This window comes from Coenobita brevimanus, chromosome 15 (genome assembly GCF_032717465.1).
Source record: "Coenobita brevimanus isolate Jiangsu-jjx chromosome 15, ASM3271746v2, whole genome shotgun sequence".
Taxonomy (NCBI): Eukaryota; Metazoa; Arthropoda; class Malacostraca; order Decapoda; family Coenobitidae; genus Coenobita; species Coenobita brevimanus.
In genome coordinates this window covers 19,775,730-19,790,621 of record NC_136968.1, presented here as the reverse complement: position 1 = coordinate 19,790,621, position 14,892 = coordinate 19,775,730, and the positions used below count along the sequence as shown (strand labels likewise).

The following is a 14,892-nucleotide window of genomic DNA, read 5'->3' as shown; positions in this document are numbered from 1 at the left end:
TGAGGTTGGATGAGGAGAAAATGGATAATGTGAGTACGTTTAAGTACTTGGGTAGTGTGATGAGTAAGGGTGGAAGTTTGGAGGGTGAAGTACTTGAAAGGGTACAACAAGGAAGAAACTTTGTTGGTTCCTTGAAAGCAGTGATGAGAAACAGGGAAATGAACATGGAAGTGAAAAAGTTACTACATGACAGTATTGTGATACCAACTCTAACGTATGGAAGTGAAGCTTGGACCTTGTTGGAGGGACACAGTCAAGAAGGAGAGCAGTGGAAATGAATTATCTGGGAGGAGCATGTGGAGTCACATGGAGAAAAAGACTGACAAATAAGGATGTGAAGGAGCGTTGTGTTGTGGATGTGGATATGTTAGGGAGCTTTAGGAGACTCTCACTGAGGTTGTTTGGCCTTGTGGAGAGGATGGAGAGTGAGAGACTGACGAGGAGAGTGTATATGAGTGAGGTGAAAGGGGAGAGAGGGAGGGGGAGGCTAAGGATGAGATGGACTGATGGAGTGGGGAGGTATATGAGGGAGGGGGGTGTTAGCTGGGAGCTGGGCAGTGAAATGGCGGGAGACAAGGTGACGTGGAGGCGGTTTGTTTGTGGCCACCCCATATGGGATTAAGGCGTCTGACAATAGGTAGATTGATAGTGTGTGTGTGTGTGTGTGTGTGTGTGTGTGTGTGTGTGTGTGTGTGAAAGAAAAGTTTAAAAAGTTGTAATTTCCTTTCAATCAGAATTGGGGGAATGGTTGAAGGACAGAACAAGAGGAATGTTCTTGTCTTTCAAGAACAATAGGTCAAAGATGTAGGTCACGGGGCTGGGTCAAACGTTGATTCAGCAAAATCAGAGTCAACAGTTTTTATCCAGTTATGACAAAACTTGGAGGAAGAGCTGAGGGTATGGCAGGAATTCGGTGATTCAGTTTTGAGAACGCTCATTGAAAGATCAAGGTCACAGGTCAAGGTCAAATTTTCGTTTCGGATGTGTGATGGTTAAAATAACTCAAACTGTTGTAGTCTGCTTTTAGTCAAGCTTGGCTGAATGGCTGAGGGTGGGACACGGAGTAAAGATTTTATTTTTTTATTTTTTTTTAACTCTGTCAAATTTCTAGATCACGGGGCAAGGTCAACTTAAAAATTTCATCTAATTTATAACACTTGTGTAAGGTTGTGGATCAGACACGAATAACGTTGTGATTATGAGCACAATCAAAAGTCAAGGTCACAGGGAAAGGTCAAAGGCCATATTGACAAGACAAGGTCAGCTCAGAATTTTGGTATTATTTGAAAAAAAAAGAAATTGTAGAAAAGTTAAGGGTCAGATAATACAAAATATTCATAAACTCTAACAAAAACTTTATTTTGTAAAATTCATAAGATTTTGATGAGAGTAATATTTACAAAAAAAGAGATAACAGCAGAAAATATTGCCACAGATATATAGTATAGCAAGAGTAAATATATCCTTTATATACGAGGGTTTGAACTCATGAAACTAACAGCTCCACCATCAAGTTAGCCTACTGCGTTACTGCGTCTAGTTCACGCTTTCTCCCCGACATTTCACACCAAAGGGGATCATCTATTGGCAGAGAAACATACCAAGCCTCTCTCAGCTATTCCAGTGCATCTACTTCACACTTACAGCATGTACTGTACATCACTTTCCTCCCTGATGTACAGTACAGTACCACAGAAAATTGTCTATGAGCAGAGAAACATACCATACCTCTCTCAGCTATTCCACTGCATCTACTTCACAATTAGGGAATGTCCATCATATTGCTCCCTGATACACACTATCAGGGAAAATCATCTAATGGCTTAGAAAGATGCAGCTCCAGTTGCCTGTTTACTAGTCCACAACATCATACTCAACACACAAGAACACCACAACCCACGAGGCAATAGAATACATTAAAACTCAAACTTTTCACCAAAGATTGTCTGCCTCATAAGGCAATGCAACAGATTTCAACACACCTCACCTCTCCCACTCACACAACACACCATCACAAGGCTCCAAGAACTAAACAAAGTGTTCAACAACATTTCTGCACAAAGAAAATGGAAAACTGGAAGGCCTTTGTAACAACACTTTGTCACTTTACAGACACCTCTACACTCTACAAAATATATAACAGTATCACTAAATCACAAATATGCACTTCCAAGACCCCCGCTACCATCACCTCCAACACCCAAAGCATCACATCCTACAAAGAACAAGCAAATATTCTTATAAATCACTACAAAACATAAGACACAACACTCACAGAGTCTGAAAAACAAACCTCTCAACTTGGGCCGTCCTTTTCTCTCGATCACAGTACAACCCCCTTCACTCCAGAAGAGACACTTAACATCAACAAAAATAACCCTACAAGCACAAGGCCAGATGGTATCAGCAACCTGTACCTAAAACATTAAGGACCACAAGGTACCCAGACCCTGACAAACATCAGCAACTACTCATATTCACACTGCAGCATTCCCAGTATTTGGAAACATGGAACAGTCACCACTATACCTAAACCAAACAATGACCCGACAGTCCCTTCTTTGTACAGACTCGTAACAGTACTTAGCACACCATCCATAATAGGTGAATGTCTCATTCTCAGTAAAGTCATTCCCCATGTACCCCTTGCTCGGATTCAAAGGAATGTATTCAACAAGCACCTTACTGGCTAAACTCACGCAACGGGCATCGAATGGCATGAACTCCACGACACCAGGTCAGAGTACACTTCTCACAACAGATAAGTAAAGCCGTAGATGCCATCCCGCGATGCAAAGTAATCATCAAGATAATGAAAATGAATATGGAGAACAACACTAACTGTTGGCCAGCCAACTGTTTATTTGGTAGATGAGCAAATGTTATATTCCACGGCAAGTCATCATGAACAAGAAATTTCCCTCACGTATTTCCACAGGGCTTTCTTCTCTCACCCATACTCTTTGACCTATATATACATATTCTCACACCCCAACCACTTACAAACATTGCCTCATTATGCAGATGACATCACCATAATAACCATACACTTCGTTGCAAACACAGACTGCCCACTGCAACAGGACTTCCTCAGCACACTGCAGACTTGTGTGGACAACATGCTGAAGATTACCCCAGTCAGCTCCAGCACCACACTCATCATTAGCAGTAAACATGACTACAGGTACGACCCCACATCACACATAACAATGTACATGTGCCACACACACCCTCTGTTAAGATCTTTGGAGTGACATATAACACTGGACTCACCTTCAAGGGCCATGTACATCAAGAGGCGGTGCATCCCCAGACTCAATGCACTAAGGGCAACTCTAAGGCCACACTTTGGGGAACAAATAGAAACACTCTCCTTACTCAACAAACATTAGATGAGTAATGTCATATGCCTCCCCAACATGGGCTCCCATCCTATCTAATGATCGCTACAACATATTGCAGATCATACAGAAAAATGCATCACCACTGGCTCCACCAAAATCACACCAACAGCTTACTTGCAGTCTGAAACAAAAGCCCTCCCTGTCAGAACTACCTCGATATGAGGGGCACACAATTCTCTGTAGCAGCCGTCTCCAATACACATCACCCCTGCCCTTATATGAAACAAACACACAAAACACCTAGGCACATAAAACACTCACCACACAAACATTATCAAACCCTCTACAACAATATCCCACCTCCAGATATTCGGACACTAACAGTGAAAAAACACCTACCTATACTGTATTCATGTGCAGGGCAATACAATACCTCGATCACAACACCATACTACAACCCCCCCTCCCTCCGGACATCCACGCATCGGAGGTGTCCTTAAATTGAGCTGAATGAGTTCACTTAGCTTCACTCAGAGCAGGACATCACCCAGTCTATCTCACCTAATAGTTAAAATTAGAGGGCATTATTAATGGGCAGAGAAACACACCAGGCATCTCAGCATTTGAACATTAGCCAACAGAGGAGAGTGGGAAGTAGAACAGGTGTAATGTTAAGTGAACTTTTATCCTTGGGTGTACCTAGGTGGCACCTCCCCGACTGCCTTACTCCCCGTCTCCACCCAAGCCTGGAGAAGAATAAAAGAATCCTGGTCAATTTTTGCAATAAACAAATTTCCATTGCAGTGGTTCAGTAATATCACAGATCATTGTCTTTTATATAAATTTTTCATCATAATACTAACTCAAGATTGGCCACGAAGTGTCAGGAGTGGAAATACGAGTAAAAGCATAAAGTAACAATCTCACACTCAAATCATGCTCAAGAAAATTTGTGAGTATGGTACCTGGAACTTGGCCTTCATTTGGGGAGTGAAGCGATTGACCCAGTCCCCAGTGGCACCTGTAGGGAGAGAAGAACACAGGATGAACACTGAGAACAGTGCCACTAACAGCATACAATACTCAGTGTAAATTCACCTGATGGAACTGGGCCACTCCTACAACTTGAGAACTAAGTCGCAGTTGCGTGAATTTAGATGAAATTTAGTAATGAGGTGGACATGAGCCTCCTTCATTAATAGTGGTGACATGTGGAGGTGTAGGAGGACTACTGGGCCTTGAAATAGGCTACTGCCCCCGAGATATAGGCCCTGAAGCCTTTGCCCAGAGTCGGACACAAAAAAAAAAAAAAAAAAAAAAGTTAAATTTACCTTCCAGTCTGACTTCACTTGGCCATCAACTGAGCTGCAAAGGGTTATGGATCTTTGTCAGGTAAAACATGCTATTTCACCTTTATCTGTGGGCTCACCTTAATCTCACCCAGCTTATATCTACCTATTTCTAGTAAAGGATGGTTCATATATTACACAATGGCCCGTATTCTTGTTAGTTAAGGAAGGTCCCTAACACCTTTTCCTAAGTGGTTTGTTTATTACACTTTACTGTACTCTTTAGTGATAAATAAATACGTCCAAAACCACCATACTCTGCAAAAATAACGTACAAAAGGATAATAACCAGCCATATCCCAAAATAAATCATTAAGTCTTCGTAGACAGTTACTACTTCCCATAAATCTTTTCTTTTTATCGATCTATAGCCAGACGCCTTAATCCAGTAAAGGGTGCCCACAAACAAATAACCTCCATGTCATCCTGTTCTCTGCCATTTCGCTGCCCTCCCCCCAACTCAAATCCCTCTGTCTTACATACCTCTCCACTCCATCCCTCCATTTCATTCTCGGTCTCCCCCTCCCTTTCCCTCTTTTCTACATTTTTACTACTTCACATAAAACTTTTAATCCTTCTTACTTTCCACTATTTTGCTTTCACTGACTGCATGGTGGATTAGTAGTTTCATGATGAAGCCAAAATTTCTGCTTTCCCCATACCAGCAGACTGAGCCAGGACCACACGATACAAGGGTGCAATATACCATCCATCTTGTGTATCGTTGTATGCCCAGCTTAGCATACTGTAACCTGGTCATTCAAACCTGACATGCTTAACCTACTTTGTCTCACTGGCTTGCATCCATTAATGAGGTGAGTGAAGATGATGATGATGTAACGAAAATGATGATGAACACCAAGACGAAGACAGTGATGATGATGATGATGATGATGATGATGATGTAACGACAATGATGATGAACACTGAGATGATTATAATGATGATGATGATGATGTAACGACAAAGATGATGAACACCAAGACGAAGACAATGATGATGATGATGATGATGATAATGATGATGAAAACGGATGACGACAATGACGACAGACGATGATGATGATGGAAATGAAGGCAATAATAATGATAACGATGCCAAAGGTGACAATGACGATGGACGATGATGATGATGATTATGATGGTAATGAAGGTAATAACAATTATAATAATGACAATGATTTGATGACTGACGATAATAAATAAAAAAAGGATGATTAAGATTATGATAACAACGACGACGACGCTAATTAAACTCACCCTTCCTCACAAACTCAGCCTCTCCTGGCATCAGTTCAGGATATTCCGGGATGAGACTGAGGTTAGTAGCATGTCTGGCCTTCATGTTGGCAAAGCTGCAATGCTGGGCCACCTGCAGCAGCTCGTCGTCCGTCAGGCCTGTGGCGAGGAAGTGGTCCAGGCGCTGAAGTTCCCTCAGCGGATCCTTGTTCATGTCTTCGTAGTACAGCCAGAGGAGGTTTGGGTGGGTGCGTTTTGCCCATGCCTCGCTTAAGTGACTCCAGTATGGCCCTTGTAGAACTGTGATGATGAAGAAGAAGGAGAAGAAAAGAGAGAGAGAGAGAGAGAGAGAGAGAAGGAGAAGAGGGGGGAAAGGTGAAGGTGTGGGAGAAGACGAAAGAGAGGCAGGGGAAGGTGGAGAAGAAAAAGAGGAAGAAGAGGGATTAATGCACTTTATACCTATTAACTGGATTATAATCAACATCAATCAGTTTATTATTTTCTGCAAAGTCCCATTCTTCATTCTCTCTCTCTCTCTCTCTCTCTCTCTCTCTCTCTCTCTCTCTCTCTTCTTACCTAAATCTCGGCACCACAAATCCAGGAACTCTTCCAGGTCGCCCTTGAAATTCACTGACTTGAAGAGTCTTTGAAGGTGGTAGTAAGACACACACACGTCACCCGGATGTCTAGCCACATATATCACCTACGAATGAAAATGTAAACCATCATCATCATCATCATCTTCATCTTCATTTTCATCTGCACCATTCTTATTTCAAAAGATGATTTAAACGGCTTAAGTTCGTATTTGTGTACTACGGTAGAAACCAAAACAGATCAAAACAAGAAGCGATGCCAAGGAACAGCAACCCCGTCCCTGTGAGTCATTTTAGTGTTGACGTATAAACACAGCTGGATGTCTAGTCATAGATGTCACATACCAAATTTGAAGTAAACCAGGTGAAAATTTACGATTTCATGGCCATTGAAATTTTAGACCAGATCCACCTGACACTGAACCCCCTACCGCTAACTGGGGGATGACCCCCATGATGTAATGAGGCATGTTATAGGATGTAGATTTGAAAGACGCACCTATAGGTTTTAGTTTCATGTCAATATGACGAATTTGAAAAAGTTATGGCGAAAAAACGATTTTTTTTTTTCTAGAGGCCCAAAGCCTGAGCCTTGGCTCAAAATTTAATCAGGTGATCAGAAGGTCACAGCCCTTCATCCTTTTAATTTTAGTTAAAATCGCACCAGTAGTTTCCACAAAAAGTTGTCAACATAAACAGACAAACCAAGTTAAAGCAATACCCGTCCCCAACACCCTCCGGGCCTGGGGCTGGTAACTAACAGTTTCAGAAAGAGAGAGAGAGAGAGATCAATTTAAATTAAAACTAATTAGCTAATCTTATTGTGTAGCCAACACAAGGAAGCTTCGCTCTAACTCTCAGCGGTTGTTGTTGTTGTTGTTTAAAGATTCCCTGCACCTATAGTGCAGGCCGGGCCATACGTTAGCCCGGTCAGTGGGGTATGGGTTGGTTAAAAAACAGTAAGGGGGGAGGACAGGACCTGGGGATTCCCCAGCACACACGTCCTGTCTCCTTGCTGGCTTTCTGGACTTGTGATCGGGGGATTGCAGGTTCGAGCCTCGCCCGGGCTGCCGTGCCGGGAGGGGTAGCTCCCTCCTGTAACCCTAGCGGGGCTATATAGTCCAATACAGGGCTTAGCTCGGGGGAACTCCATTTTTTTTTTTCCTTGCTGGCTTTGTGGTGTGTGTCAGCGTTTTTTCTTTTTTTTTTTTTTTTTTTTTTGCCTATCGATCATTGGGGCCGAATCCCCTGGTCATTAAGGCAAAAATACATATATGTATATACATTGACACATATACAAACATATATTTATACATACATACATACATACACACATCCATCCATATGTGTCTCAGCGGTTGTTGTTGTTTAAAGATTTCCTGCACATATAGTGTAGGCCGGGCAATACATTAGCCCGGTCAGTGGGGTATGGGTTGGTTAAAAAAATAGTAAAGGGGGAAGAAGGACCTGGGCATTGCCCAACACACACGTCCTGTCTCCTGGCTGGCTTTGTGGTGTGTGTCTTAGCGGTGTAAAAGTACTGTATGTCTATTATAAACAAGATCTGAAGACCCTAAGGTATCTTTTTGTGTAACATCAACAAGGGACCTGAAGACAAAGGTGTCGAAAAACTCAGATGTAAATTTTACGTTTGTCTCAATAACTGGCTAACTGCATGCTAAACTGTAGCTATATTCCATTCAGATCATAAGGGGGACCAGAGCTGCATATCCAGAAATGTATATCTTTAAAACCTGTGGTTTTCTCTAGTACGTGTTGCAAAGAAAAGACTGAGCAGATTTGAATTCTCTACTAGGCTAAATGGCAAAATATTATGTTAAAGTTATACAGAAAGCGTTTTTTTTTTTTTTTCATAGGATTTTCACCCAAATATCTGTATCTCAATTAGGTTCTGAGATATTTCAATTTAAAAGAAGCAATTTTTGAATCAAAATGAGTATATCACCTTCAAAAATAGGTCAAGGTCATATATATTTGGCAAAGGTACTTGAGTAACCCTAGGCTACCTTCATGTGTAATGTTATCAAGATAAAAGAAAAAGTGCTAAGAAAAATAATACTGACGAAAACATGAATCGTCGCCATTTATATGGCGAAGCTTAAAGTTTATGCCGCCAGAGAGAAAGAGAGAGAGAAACTTCACCCACCTTGCAGCTTTCAAGAATGGATGGCGGGAGAAGCGAGAAGGGCAGATGGGTTTGGACTATTCTAGGAGAAGGAACGGACTCAGCACGGGCCAAATATACCCCAGTGGTGCTCGGATCCTCGTCTGGATGTTGCTTTAAAAAACTGTCAACCAGAAAACTGGGCCGGGGAACATCTGGATGGTAAAATGAGTCACCACTGAAAAAAAGGATGGTTGTCAGTCTCTCTCTCTCTCTCTCTCTCTCTCTCTCTCTCTCTCTCCTTCTCTGCTGTTTGTTCCACTCTCATTATCTATTCATATATCTGTCTATCTACCTGACTTTCCGTCTGCTTTTCCCTCCCTGTCTAATAATTTACCTGTCTGTCTATCTGTCTGTCTGTCCCTCTCCATTTATCTAATCATCTATCCGTCCATCTATCTATCTATCTGTCTATCTATCTACCTGTCTGTCTGCTTGTCCCTCTCTCTTTAACTACCCCCCCCCAAAACCAAGCCCGTTGTAGTCGTGGGGGGGCTCAGGGGTCTGGGGCTGGGACATGATGATGGGGGTGGTGTCCTTATACCCTGCTTCCCCCGCCCTTGGGTCCCAGTCCTTGGCCCTACTAATTTTGCTTGGTCCTTTTTCTTCTCTTCTCTTCTTTTATTTTCTTTATTCTCACCTTCCTAATGTGTGAGAGCCGTGCTGATGGGATGCAAGGCTGTCTCTTTTGTGTCAGTCGCTAACGGCCTCGGGGAACCATGGGTACGGTAGCCCTTGTATTTTTCGCCCTTACTCCTGACCGGGCTCTCAGGAGTGGACCAGTTTAATTCATGTTATTTACAATTAGGCTCACCATGGCCAATAATGATACATTAATAAATTCTCAAGGAGCAACGGGAGATGCTCCTTCAAAACCTTCTCCCGGACAGGCGGATCCCCCACCCCCTACTTTTCTGCCTCTTTCCTCCACTTCCTATCCTTCTGTTTCTTCTTCTTCCCCCCCTCTCCTTCCTCCCCCCCTCTTTCCAAACCCACTATCAGTAACATCAACTTTTGGTCACCAGACATGGCCCAAGTTCTTCAACATCCAGCTGACAACAAATGACTTCACTCTCCATCTCTCTCTCCTTCGACAGATAGGTCCCGACATAACATTTACATCACGACCAAATGGAGACCGCCTTTTGACTGTCCAGACTGCTGCGCAGGCTGAGAAGGTGATGTCGCTTACTGATCATTCTGGTCATCCCATTGCAGCAGTACCAGATCCCCACCTAAACTCCAGCATGGGAACTGTTCTAATCCCTTCATATATATCTATAGGAGATCGCAGTTTCCCAGAATGCTCCACAAATATACAAGCCATCTTGTCAGCCCAACACCTAGCAGTACTGTCCGTTCAGTGTTGCACGCTTCCACCTCAGGGGCGCCGGAAATACTCCTCCAACATTGCTAAGATCAGTTTTAGGGGCCGCGATCTTCCCACTTCTGTCATTATTGGTGGCACACGACTCAGTGTCAAAGAATACATACCTCGTCCGCGACAGTGCTCTTCATGTTGGCGCTATGGACGTCCTGCCAAATACTCTAGATCAAAATCAATATGCCCTACCTGCACCCAACCCAGCCACACCTTCTCAGCCTGCACAGCAAAGACCCAGGTCTGCCCGAACTGCCAAGGCTCTCATGCTGCCTCGTCCCGGAACTGCCCGGTGTATACCTTCGAATCCGAAGTCTCCAGGATTCGCTGGAAAGAAGGTCTTTCCCTCCGTGCAGCTCGTCAACGTGCCCGTGATCTAGGATTCTCTACCAATACTACATATGCTCGAGTGGCCCGTCCTGTCCCCACTACCTCCCCCATTTCCCAGTCCCACCACTCTACCACCATTACAACCTCTAACTCCTTTTCTGCCGTCACCTCCCAATCTAACACACTTACTCCCTTGGTATCACCAGTCTCCTGCTCCCCTACTGTCCCAACCTCTTTTCCAGTCTCTACTCATACCTCCTCCTCATCTTCTTCTCCGACTGTCAGTGTTGTCTCCTCCCCCCCTGTCTCTGTTCTACCCTCTTCCACCTCCCCTTCTCTCTCTTCTTGTTCCACTTCACACTCTCAAACCCCTCTGGTTACTCTTTCTAACTCTTTCTCTGTTCTAGACTCTTCCACTCTAATTTCCTCCCTATCGCCTCTATTGTCTACTCCAATCACTTCTCCTCAACACCCTTCCTGTTCTGTTGCTACCCCTCGCTCCTCTTCGTCTCTCCACCAACAATTACTCCTTCTGCCACAGCGTGATGCCTGCTGCCCGCCTCCCTCTGGCAAACGTGGACTTCCTCCCACCACTTCGGATGCCAAGGGTTTCACAAAACCCACACATTCCCCCCCAACCCGTAAAATGCGTACCTCCTGCCCCTTGCCCTCCACGACAACTACTCCATCAAAGATCCCTATCTCGACTCCACGAACTAGTCCCAACCCTATCCCTACCCCACAAACTACTCCACAACCTGTATCAACTCCATTGCCGACACCACAGACGACACTCCCAGCAAGTCTCGAGAGTGAAACCCTCACAGACATCATGGAGTTTCTGGCGACTCCATTGCAGGAACCCATGAGTCCACAAAAAATAATCCATACAGCCGAAGTCCATTCTGTTCCTTCTGATCTCCCTCCCACTCCCACAGCTCCTTCCCCTTCTGCTCATCCATCTCCTCCACGTTCTGCTCCTATTCCAACTATCGAACCAACCCGGTGATATATAATACCAGTCCGCTATAAATTCGTGTTTATTATATTTTATCCATTGTAATTTTTTTTTTCTTAAGCTTTTACTTCCCTTGGTTTTACTTTTTTAGTTTTTTAAATTTTAACATGTCTATTTTACAATGGAATCTTAGAAGTTTTACGGCCCATCGTAATGACCTTCGTTATCTTCTCGCAGTTCATCGTCCTACATTAGTCTGCATACAAGAACCCCGTTTGTCTGCCCCCCAGTACCCATACCTGACTATAGTTTCTTATTTTCTCCTGCTTCTCTTCCTGTTTCCGCCATTTTAGTTCATCACACAGTTCCGCTAGAACGTCTATCCATTCACACTATGGTTCCATGTCATTTTGTTCGTGTCTGCCTCGAACGATGGATTATGGTATTGTCCATATATTTTACTCCCTCCCAACCTATCGATTTCCCTGCCTTATCTCTTTTATTAACACAATTACCCACCCCAATTTTATTGTTAGGAGATTTTAACTGTCGTCATGCCTTATGGGGCGACACCGTTACCAATTCGTGTGGCCGCCAACTTGAGACTTTTATTTTTAATAATGATTTATCGCTTCTAAATACAGGAACTTCAACACATATTGATGACAAAACACATACTTTTTCCTGTCTGGATCTCTCCTTGTGCTCCTCTTCTATTTCTTTACATTTCCATTGGTCCGTTCTTTTGGACACTGTATATAGTGATCACTTTCCTATAAGGCTTACTCTTACTACATATTGCCCCATACTCAGGCCCCCTCGATGGAGTTTTCCGAAAGCTGACTGGCCGTTATTTACTTCTTTAACTGTGCTTTCTATACACTCTTCTTCCTTACCCACTGTTTTAGATATACTCACCTATTTTAATGTGTTAGTTCTAAGTGCAGCTTTGACAGCAATTCCTAGGTCGTCCCGTCCTTTTACTTTGAAGTGTGTACCTTGGTGGGATTCGGACTGTACTGTAGCACTCCGTGTTAAACATGCACGTTGGAAGAGTTTCCTATGCAAATGCAACACTCCGGATGAACAGAGTGCATTTCTGCTGTTTAAAAAAGCCCGAGCGGTTCTTCGTAAGACGGTTAAACGGGCTAAACGTCGTAGCTGGAGATTATACGTTTCCATCATTACTGCCAATACACCCATTGCATCCGTCTGGAAACGTATACGCAAAATAGCAGGTAAACATCTTCCCATGCCCTCCCCTGTCCTACATTTGGATGGGGAGTCAGTTGCAGATGCGCATCTAGTTGCTAACGGCTTAGGTCTTCATTTTAGTAATGTTAGTAGCGGTTCTCATCTCTCACCTGAATTCCATACCCTTAAAACTCCAACTGAATGTACGCCAGTTGTCTTCAAGCTGTCGTCTAGTCAGTCATATAACGCGCCATTCACGCTCCATGAATTGTCTTCTGCCCTTCGTCTTTGTAAGAACACTTGTGAGGGTCCTGATGGCATACGCTATAATATGCTCCGTCACCTTTCCCTCCAGGCCATGGCCTTATTATTAACTATTTATAATCGTATCTGGACTGAGGGTATTTTTCCTCCCTCTTTTCGCAGTGCCACCATCCTTCCATTTCTTAAACCGGGAAAGCAAGGCCATGCCCCTCAAGATTATCGCCCCATTGCTCTTACCAGCTGTCTTGGCAAATTATTCGAGCGTATGATAAATCATTGTCTTATGTGGCTCCTAGAATCTAAGCAACTTTTGTCATCTTCACAGTTTGGTTTTCGAAAAGCTCGTGGCACCTTAACTCCCCTCCTAAATCTAGAGACTTATCCGTTCAGCCTTTGCCACTCGACAATCTGTTATCGCAGTATTCTTTGACCTTGAGAAGGCTTATGACACAGCCTGGCGCTACCATATTTTACGCACAGTTCGTTCTTGTGGTATTGATGCTAACCTTGGTGTCTTCTTAAAGAATTTTCTATCAGCTTGCTTCTTTAGAGTCCGTGTCCAGCATACTTATTCAGACTCATTTCCACAGTACGAAGGTGTTCCCCAAGGCAGTGTTCTTAGCACTACTCTATTTTTATTGGCAATTAATGGGATTGTTTCTTGTCTCCCAGTTGGCGTCCACTCTTCTTTATACGTTGATGATTTTACAATATATGCCTCAAATTCTGACATCTCTGCCCTTGGTGCTCTTATTCAACGTGCGGTTTCTGCTGCCTCAGAATGGGCCACTTCTCATGGCTTTTGGTTCTCTCCTCTTAAGTCTCATGCTATTACCTTTGCTCGTTCTCATCATATTCCTCAACCACCTCTTTTTCTTTATGGCTCTCCTCTCCCATACAAAACCTCCGCTTCCTTTCTTGGCCTTCTTTTCGACTCCCGTCTTGCTTAGAAAGATCAAATTGCCTCCTTGAAAACCTCAGCCTTGCAACACCTCCGTCTCTTACAAATTTTGTCTCGTGTGTCATGGGATGCTGATCGAACTACTCTCCTTCGCCTCCATATTGTTCTCGTTCTCTCCAAACTTGATTATGGTTGCCAAGTTTATTCTTCTGCTTCAGACACCATCCTCCAACAACTTGATTCTGTACATCATCACGGTTTGCGTTTGGCTCTTGGTGCTTTTAAGTCATCCCCAGTTGAGAGTCTGTATACTGAATCAGGAGTTCCATCACTCTTCCGCCGTCATGCTCTTCTTTCTCTTCGTACCTATGCTAAGTTGCACTGTTTTCCTCATACCCCTTCTCTACTTCCTCTCAGTCCTGACTCAGGCATATTTTCCACTCCTAGGACCAAGCCACCATTTGCAGTTCGAGCCCGTACTCTTCTCTTGCGCTCCTCTCTTACTGTTAGTAATGTTTTTCCTTTCCGCACGTCTTTTTCCTCCGTGGCTACTTCCGCGACCCCACATTTGTTCTTCCATTTTCCCTTATTCCAAGTCCAATTCTCCTCCATTCATTCTCCGTTCTCGGTTTTCAGACCATCTCTCCCAACATTCCTTTGCAGTCCCTATATACACTGATGGTTCAAAAACTCCTGCTGGCGTTGGATTCACGATACTCTTTCCTGACACTTTTTATCATTTTAGCCTTCCTACCTATGCAAGTGTTCTAACAGCAGAGTTATATGCCCTCTTGTTTGCGTTACGGTATATTTGTCGTGCCTCCTCCTCCTCATTTGTGATATTCTCTGATTCATATAGTGCTCTATCCCTTCTTCAGTCACCTTCTGCTTCTCACCCTCTAGTTCTTCGTATCTTGGAATGGTTGTTCCGTATATCCTCTCGTCGTAAAAGAGTCCAGTTCTGTTGGGTCCCAGGACATGTGGGCGTCGCGGGCAATGAACATGCTGATCAGTTGACTCGTATGGCAGTTACCAGGGATGTCTCTCCTTCCTTCCTCATTCCAGTCTCTGACCTTCTTCCTGCTCTGTCATCCTTCCTTCAGCACCGGTGGCAGTCTTGTTGGGACTCTATCACTAATAACAAACTACGTG

The 14,892-nt window shown here is 43.7% G+C and overlaps 1 protein-coding gene across 1 annotated transcript; it reads right to left on the bottom strand.

The window, feature by feature from the left end:
- Positions 1 to 3,915: 3,915 nt before the first annotated feature.
- Positions 3,916 to 10,230, bottom strand: LOC145390690 (sulfotransferase 1C4-like). Its single transcript, XM_080265481.1, has 7 exons — positions 10,207 to 10,230; positions 9,418 to 9,479; positions 8,695 to 8,836; positions 6,508 to 6,634; positions 5,953 to 6,231; positions 4,310 to 4,365; positions 3,916 to 4,090 (listed from the first exon to the last, which is right to left on the bottom strand). Exons 1-7 carry the CDS (start codon positions 10,228 to 10,230, stop codon positions 4,028 to 4,030), a joined length of 753 nt encoding a protein of 250 aa, XP_080121607.1. The 3' UTR covers positions 3,916 to 4,027.
- Positions 10,231 to 14,892: the final 4,662 nt, after the last annotated feature.

Coding starts and splice junctions, on each gene's coding strand:
- LOC145390690 (XM_080265481.1), bottom strand. CDS start 10,230: ATGAAGAGCACTGTCGCGGACGAG. Junction 8,837..9,417: donor ACCCATGGTTCCCCGAGGCC/GTTAGCGACTGA, acceptor TCTGGTTGACAG/TTTTTTAAAGCAACATCCAG. Junction 4,091..4,309: donor AAATGAAGGCCAAGTTCCAG/GTACCATACTCA, acceptor ATTCTTCTCCAG/GCTTGGGTGGAGACGGGGAG.